The sequence below is a fragment of the Accipiter gentilis genome, chromosome 18 (genome assembly GCF_929443795.1).
Source record: "Accipiter gentilis chromosome 18, bAccGen1.1, whole genome shotgun sequence".
Classification (NCBI taxonomy): Eukaryota; Metazoa; Chordata; class Aves; order Accipitriformes; family Accipitridae; genus Astur; species Astur gentilis.
Genome location: NC_064897.1, coordinates 18,052,005 through 18,071,893, shown reverse-complemented (window position 1 = coordinate 18,071,893; position 19,889 = coordinate 18,052,005). Strand labels below are relative to the sequence as shown.

At 41.6% G+C, this 19,889-nt stretch overlaps 1 protein-coding gene across 6 annotated transcripts in view; it reads left to right on the top strand.

Moving 5' to 3' along the window:
- The first annotated feature begins 1,406 nt into the window (after positions 1-1,406).
- Positions 1,407-19,889, top strand: part of CAPRIN2 (caprin family member 2) — a 35,998-nt gene continuing 17,515 nt past the window's right edge. Inside the window, exons 1-9 of one of the 6 annotated variants that reach the window (XM_049822234.1) lie at positions 1,407-1,521; positions 2,788-3,050; positions 5,043-5,105; positions 8,786-8,872; positions 11,404-11,642; positions 13,014-13,096; positions 15,033-15,197; positions 15,719-15,762; positions 17,109-17,954. In XM_049822234.1, coding sequence (XP_049678191.1) covers positions 2,802-3,050; positions 5,043-5,105; positions 8,786-8,872; positions 11,404-11,642; positions 13,014-13,096; positions 15,033-15,197; positions 15,719-15,762; positions 17,109-17,954 — 1,776 coding nt within the window. In that variant the 5' untranslated portion in view covers positions 1,407-1,521; positions 2,788-2,801. Of the gene's footprint in view, positions 1,522-1,985; positions 2,051-2,750; positions 3,051-5,042; positions 5,106-8,785; positions 8,873-11,403; positions 11,643-13,013; positions 13,097-15,032; positions 15,198-15,718; positions 15,763-17,108; positions 17,955-19,889 lie in introns of those variants that run through there. The other 5 variants (XM_049822237.1, XM_049822236.1, XM_049822233.1 and 2 more) reach the window with 5 other exon arrangements.

Below are 19,889 nucleotides of genomic sequence, written 5' to 3'. Positions count from 1 at the left end.
AGTGTATGTTGCTGCTCCTAGACACAAGCTGCATCTTACTCATTAGCATTTCTTCTCAGTCATGAAAACTAGCCTTACAAAGTGACCTCATTCTAGGAGCTAGGGCTTTAAGAAAAATAAAGTATTTTGAGACTTGTGATTAAACCAGAAGTGGCAAGATCATGGATGCTACAGGTGGTTCCATATGGCTGAATCTCTCCTTATTGTTTGAATCACTTATCATTTGCTTGTTTTTACTTTTAAATGCAATCTTTCTTTTGTACGAGTCCTTCCTCTCCAGTTCTCACATCCATCCTGCGTACTACATAAGCAGCTTTTGTGTTCTGTAAAACCTCTCTTCGCAGTCCTCCCTTTCTGACTCACTTTTGCCTCTTCCAAAATGTCTCTATTTTCACAACTTTCAGAATCTCTCTGAACTTGCTATGTTATTTATTGCTTTTTGAGGTAATGGCCACAAAAAGAGAAACACAGAAAGCGTAATTCCCGCTTAGTCCTCTGGTCTTTGGCAGGTCTGTATTCTCTAGTCTTCCAACCATTGATACCTTGCATAGCACTGATGCCGTTGTTGGAGGTTAACAGTAGTCTTTTTGTTATTATTATGTATGTTCAGTGGGCTTAAGTGCTTTTACTAGCTACCAAGTGTTTAGATGATTGGGTTGCATTTCTAGAGGACGTACACACCTTCTGTTTACCTAAGATGACCCACAGTCCTTGAAGTCTCCTCAAGGGGCTCCGTACTGGCCCAGAGGGACCCTCCTGCTGGTTTAAGCAGGCACAGACCAACACCCCTTCCTGTCCCACGGCCCCCCAACCCACGCCAGTGAAAGCGTGCGACTGGGCCCCGTGTTGTGAAGGGGTGGAGGCCAGGATTGCCTCTCGCCCTGGGGTGACGAGACCCTTTTCTCAGGGCTGCCTGGAGAGAGAGAAGCCAGCCCGTCCTGGGCCGACCGTTCTGAGAGGCTGCTGCGACGCCAGACAGCAGATGTGTGACTAGACAGCGGGTCACGGCTTCACGGAGGACCTGCGCGAAGGCCTCCCTCAGGGACAGAGCGAGGCACGGGGTGCTGTCGCACCACACGTCCCTTCCCCGCGAAGCCGATGGCAGGCTGCGCTCCGCCAGGACGCCCCGTTCCCCACCTCCCGCCAGGGCCGTCCCTCAGGTCTCTCCCCCACGCAAGGCTCTCCCCCGGCAGCTTGGCGCCTCAGGCCCCGAACCCAGAGACCCCCGGGTGGGGCACCCTGACCTTCACAGGGAGACGTCCCGCCCCGCCCCCCCCTCCACACACGCTGACGGGAACGGCTCCCCGCCCCGAGTAACGGTCCCCACCCCTCCCCGCGTCACGTGAGGCGCGGCGGCGCAGAGCGGGAAGGCAGACGGGCAGGTGAGGCGGCGCCTGCGATTGGGAGGCGGGCGGTGACCTCCGCGGCGGGCCCCGCCCCGCCCCGCCCCGCCCTTCCGCGGCCGCTATATTAAGCGGGGGGCGGGCGGCGGGGCGGGCCTGAGCGTGTGCGGGCACCGAGGTGAGCGGGGAGGCGGGAGCGAGGCGGTGCGGGGCCGGGCCGGCCGCGGTCCCCCGCAGCCCGGCGGCCGGAGCGGGAGCAGGCGCAGGAAGCGGCGGCGGAGGTGAATGGCCGGGACGGCGGCGCCGGCGGGAAGGAGCCCGCCGCGGCCGCCGCTCTCTTTTCCCTCCTCCGCCGCCCTGCTCGGGGCGAGGCGTGCGGGGTGGGCGGCCGGCGGCGGCCGTGCCCTCCCCGGGAGGTGCTTCCTCCGCGTCCCCGGCAAGGGCGTGACGAAGGGCTGACCCCGGGCTCTCCCCTCGGCGGGCCTCGGAGCCGGCGGGGTGGGCTGCGGGGGCACCTCCCTGCCCGCTGGCGGCGGCCGCGGCGGGGGCTGAGGGGGCGTCCCGGGGAAATGCGGATTTTCTCCGCCTCGGCCGCTCGCCTCCCTCGCCGTGGGCGGCTGGTGCCCGCGGGGGTCGTGTGCTGCAGGCCTCCGTGGCGGGCGGGGAGGCAGAAATGTGGTGTCATTGCTTCCCGGGAGCAGGTGTAAGTAAGTAGCTGAAGATGAGGGTGGCGGAGCATCTCTTGGAGAAATTCTCTGTTCAAGGTTAAAGCCCAGCCCCTCCCATCAAAGCTGGTGCCTTGCCCTGGCACAGGCACGGCTTTTGGATGGGTGTAGGCAGAGAGCAGTTCCTCATGAAGAATGATGCTGTTGTAACTGAGCGTGCCGCTTGCTTTATGAAGCGATTTTTTTTTTTTTTCCGGTCTTCACTTTTTCAATTGAAATCTTTTCGGTTTTAAATTCTCAGTTGGATTGCCGCAAAGGTCGTGAAGAGGTAAAACTGATTTAATGGGGCTAAGAAGAGGGGCATGCCACTTCCAAATTTTCATTCAGGCTGCAGCCTGGATGCGAGGCTGGCGGCGTGATTTGCAATTGCTTGCTTGCAGTTTTTTCCCCTGTGGGTGATGTGTGCAGGAGACCTGCCTAGTTTTATATGGACGCTATATTGGGTTTCTGGAATCATCCCCTGTGCTAATTCTGCCTATGTAAAGGATTTCTGGTGTCTGGATGGGTGGGGAGACTTGAACAATACAAAGTTTGCCTTGCTTTGAAATTCCTGCTACAGATATTTTAAAAGGGCAGGGAGAAGCGTGAAAGATTGTGATAAATTCTAGCCAAGGCTCGCTTTTGTGGCTACACGTTCTGAATGTGTGAGAAGAAAAGATGTAACTTTAAAAAGGGGAAGGGGGGAGAGATGGAGCTAAATAAAAGGAGTTTCTTTGCAGCTCCATCCATTTCAATGGTGCAGCTTTCCCAAGCCCCTTTCCGTTGCCCATCATCACCTTCAGGCCGGTCAGAGGAGGGTGAGGATAAGAGCATGAAGGCGGCCAAGCAGCAGGTGAACCCGTCTGGGGAGACCCAGCCTCCCTCCAGCCCCCTGCAGTCTGCGCTGAACTCGGCAGCCTCTCCTTCCCAGGCATATGAGACTTACATCGATAATGGGCTTATCTGCCTGAAACACAAGATCAGGAACATTGAGAAAAAGAAGGTAACTTGTTTTTCTTTGGTATGGCACGGCACGTATTTAAGCTGCTAATTGTAAAACTCGGTGCCTATTTTATAATATCTGGAATAAGGTTGTGTGTGTATATAGAGAGTAATCATGGATTTCTTTAAAATAGCCCATGGAAGGACCTAAATGTAGAATTGCTAGTGGGTTTTTGTTATCATTTATAACCCCTCTACAGTAAAGAACGGTGTTCCTTACTCTTACTGTTCTGAAATAGGCTACTTGCATTTGGTGTTGTATAAGCATAACATTATTGTTTCAGAGAATCAGGAATGCAGCTAACTAGAAGCCTGCTCTCAGCTGCTGGCTTTACTGTGCATGCCCAATAGTTAGCAAAAGTAACTGAATGTTGATCAAAACTGGGGATGCTTCTCTAATGGACTGAATCAGGTCAGAACTAACTTGGAACTGACTTGGAGATGGTTTATAGTCTTGCAGAAATCTGCATATTTCTTAGCTTGATTACATGCATCTCGTATTAGAATGTAGAAATGTATGTAAAACTGGAAATTAGAACAGTGTTTCCTCGGACTCATTGGAACTTTAAATTATATTTAATAATGAAATGCCCTTCACTTTAAAATACAGAAGTCAGATTTATGCAAATATAGACAAATGTTATTTGCTAGAAATCTTTTATACAGAAAACCTCCAAAGTGTGCTCTTTTGCTTTGAACTGTGCTTTTTCTGGGGTGGAGGGGGACGACAGAACAGTCTTAAGAATAGTTGAGGTAATGATACACCTAAAATATTGTGGCTATAGCTAGTCAGGCTTTTGCATTTTAAGACTTTCAGTTGATTGGCAGGTGACTGAAGGCTATGTGCATGATTTTTAACTGGGAAAATGCCATTTTCTGTAAGATAAAAGAAATAATGGTGCTGTTGCTTTCAGTACTGGATCAGGATTACAAGTAAAGCAATTGTATGAATATGTTGTGCTTCTTTAAGTAAAAGCTTTGTGTCATGTCTTAGGGTGAGGAGAGGGAATAGATCAGACTTCTGGCCATGTGGCTAGGGGACTTAATCCTCCTGCAGGAGATGCAGTATTACTGCTGTCTCATGTCATGATCATGCTGTAATTTTGAATAATGTCAGATAAGCATGTTTTCTTTGTGTGATTAACCAACTTCGTGTTGTATTCTCATTATGTCCAAGGAAGCTTATTGTTGTGAATTTCTCAGTATCTTTGATTTTCACATGAATGACAATATGGCCTCACCAGCATATGAAAGTGTGACTTACTAAAATGAGTGAAAGTATTCTTAGTTCTAGGCTCCTATAGGTACTGTGCCAGAAACACTATGTGGGTAGATACACAAATGAAATAGTATTCAACTTCATGGCAGTGAACTCCCCTTTCTTTTCTCTGTGTGCATAAGGAAGCTTGTAATTCCAAATAGCTTAGTTTTGTATAGTTTACATTAGCTTTTAAAGACTGTTTCAGTATATTAGAAATAAATCTTATTTCTCCCCTAAAGACATTAGTCCACTTTCTTAGGAAATAGTGCTATAAAATCTTGATGACATAATTGAAGCCAGTTTTTTGAAAGACATGGTCTGGGAAATTAAGTAGGATTATTCAAGGATAAAATAACTAAATTCCAGCATTGACTTGGAAAAGCTAAAAAAAGCCTAATTTAGAGTAAGGACACTGGATTTATTTGGAGCCACTTAAAGATCTAGTGTCAATGCATTAGTATTTCTTCAGTGAAACAAAGGTAGCAGCTAAGAACTGAAAGATCAAACATAGGAAAGGGAAGTAGTCCTGGAGACTGAGATTGCCAAATCAAAGGCATAGCAAAAGTTTCTGTGTTCCTCTCTCCTGAAAATGAGAGGAAGTAGTGAAATTCCTATTCTGTTGCAGTATGTGAATGACTTAAAATACAGAAAGAATATGTAACTTCACTTGTACCCCATACTCCACATTAGATAGAAATCAATATAAAAAATGTATTTTGTATTTTGCTGCAGCTCAAACTAGAAGACTACAAAGATCGCCTGAAGAAGGGAGAAGCCCTCAATCAAGACCAGTTGGTAAGTTTGCTTTATGCAGGAGTGGATGGCCTCAGAACCTTCAAACATGTCAGAAGGGATAGGTTGCTGAAGGAAGTGGTGGTGTAGTTTTACAGGAGTAATGCTTGCAGGCTTGCAATGGCATTTTTTTTCACAAAACCAAATGGATGAATTAAGCTGAATAGTGAGCCCACAAGCCTTGTCTCCTACTCTAACCTTCACATTGTGCACTGAAGTAATAGAAGGTCCTTGTTTATCTTTGCTCTGTAGGCTTTCAGCTTCAGTGCTCCTGCACCTTTACGTCTTGATGAGGTGTCTGTATGCAGCTTACATATATGGTATTGCAGTGTTGGAACCCAAACATCAAGACTTCTGGTGTAGCTAATTAATCTTCATGATATTTTCATTAACAGGTGTTACTTGAAATTGCCTGTTTGCTGCACAGTGCTGTTGGTTACAGGTAGTACAGTATAACTGATGAACAGTCCCTGTTGGTAGAAAGGAAGATACTGGTCTAACTTGCATGGGATCTAAAGGCTTTCCTAACACAAGAAGCTAGCTATGAGTTACTTAGTTGGGAATGCTTTCTTGTCCTTCTAGTGCTGCCATTAGATGGCTGGCAGTTGCCAGCACTCTCAAGTGCTGTTAGAACAATATGGCTGTTTTGTACCTCAGGTTGCTAGAACTTGGAATGCCAGAATGCAAGATCACTAATCAACAAGATCTGCTTTGTGGAGCTAGCTTAAACTTGCCTGATGTTAAAACAGTGGTTCTGGCTTTTTTCTGTCTTGGACTACAATGGATTCTAGAACTGAAACCAAGTTTCTGTAACATTAAAGCTATTGCTTCTTAAGCATGTCTGAGTAGCAGTGTCACATAATCCAGAGATGACTACTATTGCTGTAGTCATCTAGGAGTCACATTTTTAAAATGTACTTCACATGCTAAAGAACAGTTGTGTGACAAAGGGCGCTGACACTTCAGTGGTAGTGCTGATCCTGCTAATGAACCAGTTGGAAAAATACTTCATTGACTGTTAGGTTTATCACAGTGCAGCAGTAGGAGAATGCAAATACTATTTCCTTACTCTGAATTATTTGTAAATGAGAACTAGACATAAATGGGATAAGAGGGGAAATAACTTGCTACTTAAAAGTAGAGTAGACCTATTGGAGTGAATGATTGTTTAGCACTTAACTACAAAATCTGATGTAGTGTCTTGCCATCTCAAGAGCAGAAGTAAATGAACTAAATCTGATGGTCTGAAGTAGGATGATGACCTTTTGGTTTCTCTAAACAGTCTGGAATCAGGCAGGCAATCTTTTGTGTTTAGATCATAGGTGTTACATACAGTCTGTTTTCTTCTGCCACTAACAGACTATTGAACGGTATTCTGTGTTTGATTAGTCTTGAACATGTTTTAAACCTATTTCTAAATTTGGCTATTTATCTTTGGCATACATCCTAGACTGTGAAAAGCTGTTAGGTGGAAGTGAAATTAAGATGTGGGGAACTAAAGAGGTAAAGGATTCTGTAGGTGTTTTTCTAGCAAATGTATCTAGCAGCACTAACTTTGGAAAATGGCAACTAACTTGGTTACTGGCTTTCAGTATTCCCAGCTGTGCTTAACTTTTTAAGTATTAGTATATTTATCCCAGTTTCTGGGATATCTTGGGTTTCTAAAATGGGGAATGAAAATTCAGTCTTGCTAGTGAACTGACCAGTGGTAGTCAAAGTGTTCAGATGACTATTGCAGAAGCATGTATCAACTCATTATTTAACTAATAATCTAGTCAAGACCCTTGTTTCAGTGATTAAGATAGAAATACTGCATTTGTGCCTTTCAGATGCAAATTCCCAATGTATATACAAATACTAGGACCTGGTGATTGAAGCTAGTGTGGAGCTTAATAGTTTGGACACTTGCCTGAAGAAACCTAACTGCCTATAATACAGTGGAGCTCTAATATAACTTTATCATCTATGTTGTTTTAATTTTCTCACAGAGGAAGAAGTGCACATCTGATGATAAACTTGGTTTGCAAGCAGTTTGGATTAAACTGTAATTACTTGTGGTGCATGCCTGCCAGAGCTACTGTGTATGCTAGCCTTACTTTAGGAAATATTTGTCTCAAAAATTAGGAGCTTCCAGCAAGTTAAATGGTCTCACTAGCAATATTGTGCTGTTTTGCAAGCTGAGTAGACTTTCCTCAGTACTGTTCCTCCAGCATGCTGTTAATGAATGTTAATAACAGGTGTGACAAAGGAAAGCTATTGCTTCCCTTCAGGCTGAGTTATAGCTCGTCATCAGAGCAGTGGTAACTGTTCTTGATGTTTTCAGGTAGGGAGTTTTACTCTGGGATTTGCATTGTTAAAAGCACAATTAGCACAATCTGTATAGTAAGTTGTTGGTGTTAAATTGTGAGTCTACCTCGAATGTGTGGGCATTAGAGCCTTAGAAGTCATTCTCCCAAGTGCTAAGTGAACTGGCTAATTAATTCTTAAAAGGTGCTTGATAAATTTTGTGAGGACAACTTAAACTACCAGATCAGAGCTTTACAGTAAATCCCACACTTTGTTGTGTTGAGTAGTATTTAGGCCTAGTAATGTCTAGTATACTACAAATAAGTGAATACAAGTAACCAAACAATCAAACTGATTGAACAAATGAACATGTAACTTGTTTTCCAGTTGCTTAGGAACACATACAGAATTTGCATGTCCCAGATCTTATTGGGACAGATTAAGCTTTTGTCACTGCACTGATGAAACACTTAACACTAACACTACTTTGAAAAAGCTTTATATTAAACTGATGGGCCCATTCTAGAAAAACTTCTGATATCATGTCATAAGCATAAACCAAACAGCGTAAAGTGCATGTGAACAACTGAAACTTAACTTGTTACTTCCCAAGCATGCCTTATGGTATGAAGACATGGGCAGCATGTCTTGAACTACAGCATCTTGCTATCTTCAGAGCTGTGGAGACTTAGAAAAATGAACTTACTCCTTAGTGGGGAAGAACTCATTAAATATAGGGTATATCAAAATGCAATTAATAATCTGCTTTAGTCTTTTGAAGACTGTCTGGTAAAATATCAATTAAAGCTATTAGTGAAGATAAGAACACTGCTTTATTTGTGGAAACTAAATTTGAAAGACTCTTTTCTGAAAGTATGACTTGCCTTCCATATTGTTTTCTTTCTAAAGTTTGTACACATTATCCGTAAAGGCATTCCACCAAGCATGAGGGTTAAAGATTTGTGCTGAGCTTGTTTGTCTCCCGTATTCCTTCCAACTTTCATGTCAGTGTCTGATTTTAAGTAGCTGCTTACCTCTGATTGCTGAAGCCTATGGGAACAAAAGAAAAATGAAATAACTGGTATCCAGGCTTTTCTGTTTCAGCAATCAAGTACTGCACAAGATGTTGCCTGGAAAGTCTAATAAAGACAGACTTGTAGGATATCTGTGTGGTGGTGTGAATTTGCTTTGTACTGCATCTCAGACAGTCATGGGCAAATGATATTCATAACTAGATTTAAAGTACCAGTTACAGATATAGTATCTTTAAAAAATTACAATTTCAGAGAATTACATGCTAAATGACTAGTTCTCTTTGAGAATTTAAGCACAAGGGGATTGAGATGCAACCAGTAGTCTTAAGCATGAAAAATACATTTTTATCTATTCCTTTGTAGGAGGCAGTAGAGAAATATGATGAAGTAGTACACAACTTGGAATTTGCCAAGGAGCTTCAGAAGACTTTTTCAGGACTTAGCCAAGATGTAAGTATAAAATGCTCTTCCCTGTATTGTCAGGAGGTAACTGCCAAATTTGTGCTACTCTTCTAATGGCTACTTTTATATGCCAATTTGCAGAATATTAGGAAGTTTCTATCTTGGAACTTGGGGAGGCAATGTGCTTAAACTGTCTGGACTAGTGAGTAGAGCAGAGTAAATGTTGACAATTTCATGTACCACTGACCTCCACAATATGGTTATTCACTGTGTACCCCTGTAAGAACTTGTGCTTAAGTAAATTGAATCATTGGAACTCATCTGTGTTTGAAATGACTTTGGTTTACTTAGGTTTGAAACTGTTAAACTGTCTTGCTGGTAGCTTGTGCCTGAGCTGGACCCATCCCCTGCATAGGTGCAGACTGGTGGGGGAGCAGCTCCACTGGAAAGGACATGCAGGTCCTTGTGGGCAGCAGGCAAAGTAAATTAAGTGTACCCCTGGAGCATGAAGGCTAGATTTAGAGTGAGGACCAGTAGATTAAAGATTACTGATTGTTTGGTACTTGTTAACCAGTTGTGTCTATTTCGGGTCACTTGGTACACAAAAGCTATAGCTAAACTTCAGTGAGTCCCTTGGTGGGCCTCTGAAGGGCTGGGGCCTGGAAAATGAGACCTGTGAGGAGAGCCTGGAAGAAGTGGCCTTGTTGGGCCTGGTGAAGTGAAGGCTTGGCAGGAGGTGCAATATTAGCCTTCAAATACCAAAGAGATTACTGAAAGGATGGAGCCAGACTTTTTTGCTGAGAGATGTGGTAGGAGAAGGAAAGATCAAAAATTGAAATAGTGGGTTCCAACTAGATAGGAGGAAAATGGTCACTCTGAGAATAATTGAGCACTAGAGCAGGCTGTTTAGAGAAGTAGTAAAATCTGTCCTTGGATCTTTTCAAGACCTGACTGCACAAAGCTCTAAGCAATCTGCTCTTGATTCAGTGTAGTCTGTGTTCTGGAGGCTGGGCTAGGTGACACCCCAAGGTCCATTCCAAACAATGTTTTGATGTTTCCAATGAGGGAAAGTGCTGGGGTTAAATCACTTTGGTTTCAGTGAGAAGTACAGCTCTCAGTAAAATTCTACTGAGGCTTGTGGAGTTTGCCACTTATTCTGCTGTAGTTGTCTCTATGGCAAGTCACAGGTTTAGTGCTTTATTTAGGCCTTTATTAAGGGTTTAAAGCACTACATAATTATTTCTATGTAAGCAAGTGTTTTGTCTTTGGAGAAACTGGTCTCTTGGCTCAAGCAAATGCTATCCTTGTGAAAAGATCTGATCCAAGGTAGTGCTGGGGATGCTAAACATGATTAGTCACTGCTCTGGCATTATTTCTCTGCCTCTTGCAGAATGCTGAAGGACTGGTAAAATGGCTTGTCTTGGTGTTGACTGAGACCCAAACAATTTTGCTAGAGAGGCTTTTCTTGTATATGTAGTAATTCCAGGTAGTGCTGTGAATCTCTCAAAGCACTGTGAGCAGAGATTTAAGAGCCTTTTCACAGTGTTGCTGCTTTGTGTTACCTCAGTAATTGTATGTTGAACATAGAAACTACTGTGCTGAATGTCAAAACGTGGATTGCTTCCTATTGCTTCTCTCTGTAGCTCCCCATAAAATACTGGAAATGAAGGTTTGTGACCCAGTGTATCTTTCTGTAGATGTTTTTAGTAATCTAGCATTAACTTCTACCAGTTCATGTTTGTTCTTGAACTTATGCTATATTTAAAGGCTAACCCACTTTATTTTTTCCTTGGCTCTACTTCTACCTGTACAGATTCTACAGCCAATACCCATTAGTGGAACACTAGGGGCCATTCTGGCAACAACATCCTTATATCCTTTACAGTGTGTTCTAGAAAACTAAATTTTCATAGGTCTTGCAAAGAAACTTAAGATACCCCATACTGAGGCATTTTAAATTCTGCAGTTACTTGGATAGCTTCTGCTGCATAATAAGACCATTCTCAAATGCATGAGGGCTGTGTAGGTTCTGTGACTTGTGTTGTTGCTTATTTAGTGAGTGCTTCAGTCTTCTGCCAACAAATACGAGTAACTGTAGGGTTCTGCTGTATCATTTAAATTGGAGTATTCAAAAGTGAAGAGGCAGTTGTCTCGCTAGGAGAAGTTTGAGAACTTCTCCATCACTATCTCCATGTGATAAATGTTAAAGGTCAGCTAGGCTTGGATTTGTGCATTGGTATCAATTCTGTATACTCAGTTGTGAATGCTGTTACAGTAAAGCAAATAGCAGGCATAATCAGGATCTAAATATCATAAAAGCATATCACAAGTGGAGCTACTAGTATCCAGTTTGACTAAAAGCTATATGTGTAGAGAATTAGTAGGTAAATGGGGAGCTCTTCCAGAGGAGGAGCTTGAAAGATCTTTGGTATCTAAAGAGTTAGGAGCTTGTGTTATCTAACCAAAATTAGTTATTTTGATCAATGTAGCATGGTTAATTCTAGAACTTGATGTGTTTTATCCTAGAATCCTGTTACTAAACCATTGTGTTTAACTGTTGAATTCATGTATTGAAATAGCTGCTGAAAGCACAGAGGAAGGCTCAGCGAAGAGAGAGTCTATTGAAGCTTGAAGCAGAGAAGAAAAAACTGCGTACAATACTTCAAGTCCAGTATGTACTGCAGAACTTCACTCAAGAGCATGTTCAGAAAGATTTCAAAGGTGGTGTGAATGGTGCAATATACTTGCCTTCTAAAGAACTAGACTACCTCATAAGATTTGCGAAACTGACATGTCCAGAAAGAAATGAGAACTTGAGGTAAGAACAATATTTTTGTCTAATTGGTATCCTTCATTCATTACAGTAAATGTCCTCTTTGACACTACCACATCTTGAAATATGATGGTTTGGGACACTAAAATGCTATTCAGTACACTTGCTTTAGTCTGAGACTAGGAATGTAGCAGATTTACCTTGCTCTGAGTGTTAAAGGAAAGCTACAGTAATTACAGCCTCGGTTGTGCAAGTTACATACAAGCCCTGCCATCTTATGTCTCCCCGAGGCATTGAGGGGTGATAGTCCAATACCATCATAAGTAGGGAGGCTGGTGGTATGCTGCTTCCCTGAGTTCTCACTGTTCATGAAGTAAAAGTGTGGTAAACACAGGAGAACTGTTCTATATTCCATTCACATGATCAGATGTGCTCCTTTATTCCAAAGGAGTGTAAGGTGGTAGTCCTGAGGCTCTCTTGCTACTAGCTTCAAAGTAGTTTTAAAAAGTTGAAGTTTTTGATACCTCTGCTCTAAATGTCATACATTTTAAGGTAACAGGTTGTCAACAGATGTAATGTATGTCAGTACTAACTTGGCACCATGGTTGTACTATGATGGTTTATGCTTAGCATGACAGCCTGTCTCTAAGATAGTGTAGTAAGAATTGTATTTAAATATGGAAAAAGTAGTTATCAAGTGTAAGTTGAAACACTTCATGGATAAGACTTATTTTCATATTCAAAGAAGTTCCTAAAACTTCTAATCACTTGTCATATGCTAAACTTGCCTAATCTTTACTCTTAAGTTAACTTCTAAGGAACAGCTGCTTATAAAAAGCTACACAATAGGAGCCTCTCATCCCAGTGAAATAACTTTATTTCTATCTTATTCTCATTGTATTACACTTCCACAAGAAGCATAATCCTTTCCTTTGGGATACTAAATTTGATCATGGTGGACTTCAAAATCCATTGTTTGGAGGGGGTGGGTGGATGGATCATGGACCTATGTCAAAGTTTCTCAATAACTAGCAGAGTGGCAGGAGCTGTTGATGGTTGCCCCTACACATGTGCATCCAATAAACAAGGTGAGCAGCTGATCAAACAGCAATTTTTTCCCTGTCTGGGAATCCTGGCTTGGAATGAAGTCCAGCTGTATGGTCTTGTGGGATAGTGCTAGGCTCTCTAATCTGTCTTAATTACCAACAAAAGAATTTACATTTGCTAGATTCAATCATGTACAAACAGATACAGATGAATCACTCAGTAGTGGATAATGGGCTTAGGATTCACTGTATGTATATAGCCTTTATTTGGTAGGCTAAAATTTCTCAGTGTTAAAGTGAGGGGTATTGCGATACTGCAGCTCTTGATCTTGGCTTTGATTCTACATAGTAAAACTGTCACTTGTTTTAGTGTTGAAGACCAGATGGAACAATCATCTCTCTACTTCTGGGACCTTCTAGAAGGAAGTGAGAAACCTGTGGTTGGAACAACATGTGAGTGTCTTGTCTAGAGAAATAACTTAGAGATCTGAAATTTGTGTGCTATTGAAACATCTTAAAACCAGTGAATATACATGGAAGTCTACTAAATTAAGCACTTTCAAGTGTTGTGTGTAACTCGGTTATCCAAGGATGAACTGCTGTTTGTTCTAAGTTCTGTTTAAGTACAGATCAATAACAATACAACATGCTTTCTTTTTCCAGGTAAAGACTTACTCTTCTGCCAATGTACTAGGACCTTTTTGAGGAAAAATGGTAGTAATTTAAATGATGCATGAATACCTTACAGAACCAGCAGTGGGAAGTGCTTTGGGTAGTTATGTGCAAATGGGTTAAGATTGGAACACTGTTTCCAGCCATGAAATTGAGTGTAGTTGAGCATACTGATGTGTATTACAAAGCTTCATTGGCCCCAGGCTGGAGGTCCTACAGTACTGAAGATTTTCTTGTAAGAATTCTAGGCTCGTACCGGTTGTCTGACTACAGTGTAGGATACCATACTAAGGATAGTCATTAGTGGGCCTTGCTGTGACCTCTAATCATGCACAGTGCAGTCATAGACCTGTTGCAAGTGTCCTCACTTTTCAAGCACACCAAAATCTGTGGGATTCTACATATTTTCTTCCATCTGTGGCTTAGTTTCAAAAACCCCTGGTTGTAAGCCAACATACACATTCTGTGTTCTTATTTAGAACTTGCTTGTGAGGAAACTGTCCTTACTTGAGTTGTAGTGTCTTTCCTACTGCAAACAGACCTTGCTTGTCCTGTTTACTCCAATCTTGTAATGGCTCTGTGGCAGTAATCTTTCATTTGTCATCAACAAGAATGTTGAAACTGTTAGACCAGAGCACTAACGTACTCTAATTTCCACATACAGACAGTTGAACTGTCAACTAAGTGTTAACTCTTGTCATACAGTTCCGGACAAAGTGCAAGCTGGCCCTGTATCTGTTGGCATGAATTGATAGTTGTCTAGTTATCTTGGACTCCAAACTTTTGTAGCTTTTTGGCTATCATATAAAATTTTCTGACTACTTTGACAGTATCTCTATCCCTTTAGTGTCAGTCTTCCATCCTTTTGTGTGCAAGCTACACTTCAGATAAAGCTGTTACAACTTATTAGCATTTGCTGCCTTGGAAGACAATTTTTTTATATCTGTATTCTAGCTACTAATTCTTTTTCATATGGTTGTCACTGGTAGGGGTGATCTTTCACTGGGTATTCTTCCTATTCTCAAGGCTGCCCTGTCTCTTTCTCCTCTAAAACAATTTCTAGTATCACTGCTACTTCTGAGGTCTTTCTCTCTACTTCAAGCTACTGTCTCTTTTTTGCATAAAGGAAGAAACTGGACAGTGTGTCTCAGACTACACAGTTAAGTTTTTCTTCAATCATATCAGCATTGACTCTTTTCCAAAACTTCAAATGATTATGTTCAGTCTGGAACAGTATCTTGTTTTCTCCCTCCCTGCTTGTTTTTGCAGTTCATAACTTTTTCTTCTGAGGAGGACTGAGACTTACTATCCTATCACTGGGAAGAGGGTCTTGTAGGGCAGTTCCATGGTGACTTTGTTTAGCTTTACCTATGCTACAGTCTGCACAACATGCTTTTAGTATCATTGCTGGCTAGCTTATAGATGGTAAACAAATCCCTTTCTAAGCATGTGGGAGAACAGGTGGCTTGGTGTTTAGCTTGTGTGTGTTTAAACAAAAGCTGCAGTCTTACCTCTGGATTGCAAAGATGTTTTCAGCTGTAATAAAGCAGTTTAACAAATACTTTACTAAAACATTTTATTGCTGTAACTCAGTAAGATGTCTGAACTTGGAGAAGTTGCGATTTATATAAAGTGGAGGAATTAAGGAGTCTTGATCTGTAATCTGAATACCCCTTACTTTCAAATTTTCATAACTTCATGGACTTTTACTCTTCAGATAAACACATGAAGGACCTGTTATCCAAACTTCTAGACTCTGGCTACTTTGAAAGTATTCCGACTCCTCGCACCACTGTGCCAGTAAAAGAATTGGAAGAAGAAGTAAATAGAAAATCTGAGAGAACAAGACAGATGTCAAAAGGAGAGTCTGTCAAAGAACCAGGTGGAATATTAGTGTTCAATTTCTGTATCATAATGTTGGAATAAGCTTGAACTGAGCATTGATATTTTTTCTTGCATAGCTTGATGCTAAATCTGATCCTATGCTGTAGCTGATTTACAATATGGTAACCAAAATGGAACATGGAAGGCTTGCAGCCCTGTTCTGGCTAATGTTGTAGAAAAAAATCTAATTCATAGTAATACAATGTTTTTGCCTTCTGAGCAAGTCTCCTTGTTGAACATATGAGAATTGTCTGGTGTAGGGAATGTTACATATTAAAATAAACAAATTATGGATACTACAAAATGTTTCTTGCTTAACTCTAAACTTCTGCGAATGTAAAACCAAACCAGAAAATAAAAGCTTGTCTAAAAAAATAGTATGTTGAATGACAAGCTGAGCTTTCAGAATATCTGGTTTAGCAACTGACACTACTATTTAAATAGAATTAAAGACTTGCTACTGTTTGGTCTGCATTTCTGTATTTGATCAGTTGAAACAAATTAACGTCCTTTCTCTAGAATCCATTATGGAGCTTATGAAGTCTGAAATACAGCCACAGGAGGTAAGATACTCCACTGCTAATTGCTTTCCTTTAGTATTGTGATTTATCAGAAACATAACTGTACTTCTGCAGCCCTTTTTTTAAATTTAAAAAGGGAGTCTGAACAGCAACTTAAGTGTTGCTTTATGTAGGAAGCATTAAGGACTTGGTTGCATTTCTATTTCTAACCCCAAATTTGTGGCTTCTCTGGGGTATTCTGCGATAAATGGGGCAGGATTACATGAAGCAGTATAGTACTTCTAAGGCTCTGGCACTTTCCTGAATAAACCAAAGCATCAGCCATTGGAGTGGAAATGCACTGATCTTTTGTGTACTATGGGATAGAAAAAACATCTGCTAAAGCTGTCTCTAAAAGCTAAGCTTACTGCAGTAGGCTTGATATTGGTGTGGTTGAGAATGATGTAGGTCTTGCTCTGATTTGTCAAAAAAATAGGGATCCCCAGACAGACTTGTGTGCACAGGGGTGTGTAGACCTGTTTCAACAGCCCTTCAGACTCCTGAGTTAAGTACTCAAGCTTCAGCTGGCAATAGTGTAGAAACCATTAGACTTGGTTCAAAAGGTGGGGAGGGGTATCCTTTAGTAAGTGGAAATACTGGTTCTTAAAATGCTGGAATCCCTGTTTCCCAGGTATCCCACTAGAGGGTGTACTCTAGAACAAGTTTTTGTAACCTACTGGGAACACTTACCTGAGTGTAAAGCTTTTCTGGTGACTTGTCAGAAAGAAAATCTGAGCTAGTGAGCCTTGTACATTCTTCACTTCACATATTTACTTCCTGTTTATGACAAAGTGGTAACTCAGGAGAACTTCAGAGCTCATCTTCATTGAGCTCTCAGACTTACAGTAAACACAGCCTGGAGTTGCAGAAGTCCAGTGGTATTAAATCTGAGAATCTGAGGGTTATATGTGGTTACTAGGTCAAAGATTTTGGGTGAAATGGTGCTGCTATGCTTAGCAGAATGTCTACTAATATAGTGCCACAGCATTTCAGATGCCTAGGAGGAGAGCTACCTTTGTAAAAATCACAGTTGAACTTGATACTGTCACTGCCTAGGAACATCAGTTAACATTGAGAGTAAGGGTAATAGATTCACTCGGCTCAAGTATGCTTCACTTGTGCTGTTCAGGACTGTTTCATGCTTGTGTGGCATGCCAAGCAAAGCTAGTCTGCAGTGTTGTAGGATAAAGCCATGGCTGTCCACATAGTTTCTATGGCTAGTGCTTAAACTGTCTAGGCTCTGCTTTTAGTCAGAAATTTTCAGTATCTGGGTGACTTAACTTAACTGACCTGAACTGTAGTAGCAAAATGTTTTCTTGGGAGCCATTAAGTTTCTCTGGTCTATATAGTTTCTCAACAGGCGTTATTTGCCTGAAGCAGAATACTCTGTCAAGAAGAAGCCAGAAGAGCCCAAATCTTGGGAAGCTGAATGTGCTAGAAGGCAAGAACCTCCAAAGTCCTGGGAAATGCTTGTTGATATTGAAGAGCAGGAACAGAAGCAGAAACAAGAGTCCTTAAAGCCTTGGGAAGCTCGTGTTAGGCAGCAAGAACCGAAAAGATCAGATTCTCCAAAGCCTTGGGAAGCTCATGTTAAAGAGGAGGAACAGAAGCGTGAGTCTACAAAGCCCTGGGAGACCCGTGTTGAGGAGGAAGAACAGAAGAAGCAAGAAGCTCCAAAGGCCTGGGTAGCACGTGTCCGAGAGGAGCAGGAGTCCCCCAAACCTTGGGTGGCAAAGGTTAGGGAAGAACAGGACCAGAAGAAACAGGAATCACCTAAGCCATGGATAGCAAAAGTTAGGGAAGAGCAGGAACAGAAAAAGCAGGAGTCCCAAAAATCTTGGGTAACTAAAGTTAAGGAAGAACCAGAACAAAAGCGGGAATCTCCAAAGCCTTGGGTAACCCAAACTAGGGAGCAACCAGAACAAAAGAAGCCAGAGCCTGTGAAATCATGGGAAATGCCTGTTAGGGAAGAGCCAGAGCAAAAGAAGCAGGAGCCTGTGAAGGCTTGGGCTGCACATGTTAGGGAGGAGCCAGAACAAAAGAAGCAGGAGACTCGAGAGGCTTGGGAAAAAGCTGACAGGCAGCAGCAAGTATCATCACAGCAGTTACAGAACCCTCCGAAGTCCTGGGGAGCTGCAAGTGTTGGGCCAAAGGAGCAGATGGGGCCAAAGAAGTTTGATATGGAACCCAAAGAAGTGAGTTGGCATATGTAGTATTACCTGTCATAAGCTTTTGACACTAGTATATTGGACTAAAGCTACCTATTTGCAGAGGCTTTATAAGGTGCATTTTGTAGGCCTATATTTAGATTCCTATTTCATTCTTTCTTGGGGGAAATTATTCTGGCAGTTAAACTTTATATTTGAATAGCAAGATGGTCTGCTTTGCTTTTTACATCAACACAGTATTGCTGTGTTTGAGCCTGGAATAACTGCTTTATGCATAAGACAGAAGAATTAACTTAGTTCATCCCTAGCTATTGGCTCTGTCCACTGTTATCAGTACAAAGCAGGTATGACTCATCCAGGGATCAAATACTTTGTCTGTGGCTGCATGCAAATAGCACTTCAGTAATTTTTTAGGCTTTTGATTAAAATAGCTGCTGATTCAAGAGAGATCTAACATCTAGATCAAGCAATACCAACTGTACAGGGGCTTAAATATGTATTTCCAGATGAATGCATAAACCATACTGCTATCCTGGAGAGTCTGACAATAGCATAGTTTGGTTTAGAAATGTAAAATGGAAGCTATTGCAGGGCTTACAGCTGAGCAGGCTGCTAGCCTCTGGTTACATTACCTTCTTTCTCACCTGGTACTTGGGTAGCAACAATTCTGATAACTCTAAAAATAAATAACTGAACTCTGCTTTGTCTACCATCTTATGCCATTAAGAGCAGTGTTTAATCTAGAGTTAGACTTCAGGAAGAAAATATGGGGAATTGAGCAATTATCTTATATACAATGTCAGCACTACTATCTTGTTTCTGCAAAAAAGCAGAAATCAATTCATTCCATATTATACCAAATGATTAAGCTTAAATCTTGTCAGTAACTTGGCATAACTGAAAAATGGATGTTCTTGTGCCTAGAGGCGGGACCGCAAACAGAAGGTTGAACACGAAATTAAAAGAGTATGTAACATGCAGCACTGGGTTACAAAATGGGATTAAGGTGTTTTGGCTTGCTTCATCTCTACACTCAAGCTGAATAGACTTTTGTGTCCACTGGTGGTGGTGGTACAGGTACAAAACCTGGTTGCCTCACTAAGTAACTCTGAGCACAAGTAGGTGTTGTGCACCCAACTATGTGTAGTATTACTGAAACTATGTAAGTATTGGAACAGTCTCAAGCACTTTAAGAAGCCTTGGAATTTCTGGTGTCAGATTACCTTAAAGCTTAAATGCAAGATGCTCCCTAATGAGATGGGGCTCTTATTTTACATAGGACAGACAGATGGATAGCTTAAGTGGTGGACAAAACTTTGATGCAGTAAGGAAAAAGGAGGGTCTGCAGTCAGTTGGAGAAACTTGCAAACTGCCTAGGAATCTTCATAGTAATGTGCAGGTGTGCATGTCAGCAAAATTAAATGTTGGAATGTGAGGTTGCTTAAGCTGGATTGCTGAATTAAGTAAACAAAGCATATTTTTAAAATATTCAAACTTTGATTTACGTAGACCATAGTGAAACATCAGCTGGCTTATTTTTACTTAGTAGCTATTGACAAATGCTAATATCAAAAGTATATTGAATGAGTAGAAAATAGCGTGCTGTCAACCTAGCTAGTTTCTGTAATCATTTTTTAAAAGATATCTTTGACTTTTAAGGTACATGTAAAGAACAATTCATATTAAAGTTTTTGGATAATGAAATTTCTCTTGCCTTTGCTTATGTGAAGAAAGAAGAGTCAGTGCAGTGCTATAGCTGGATCCATTTCACTCCCAGGGAGAATCTATAAATGACCTTGTGTGGGATCTAGGCATGGTAGATAAAAGGCCTATGTCACTGCTGCTGCTTTCTGGAGCTGAAATTAATCTTTGTTTACTCCCTGAAATAACTGTTAGAGCTCTGAGATCTTTTAATAAACTGCTAGGTTTTGAGATCTTAAAATATGCTTATTTAATGTAAGG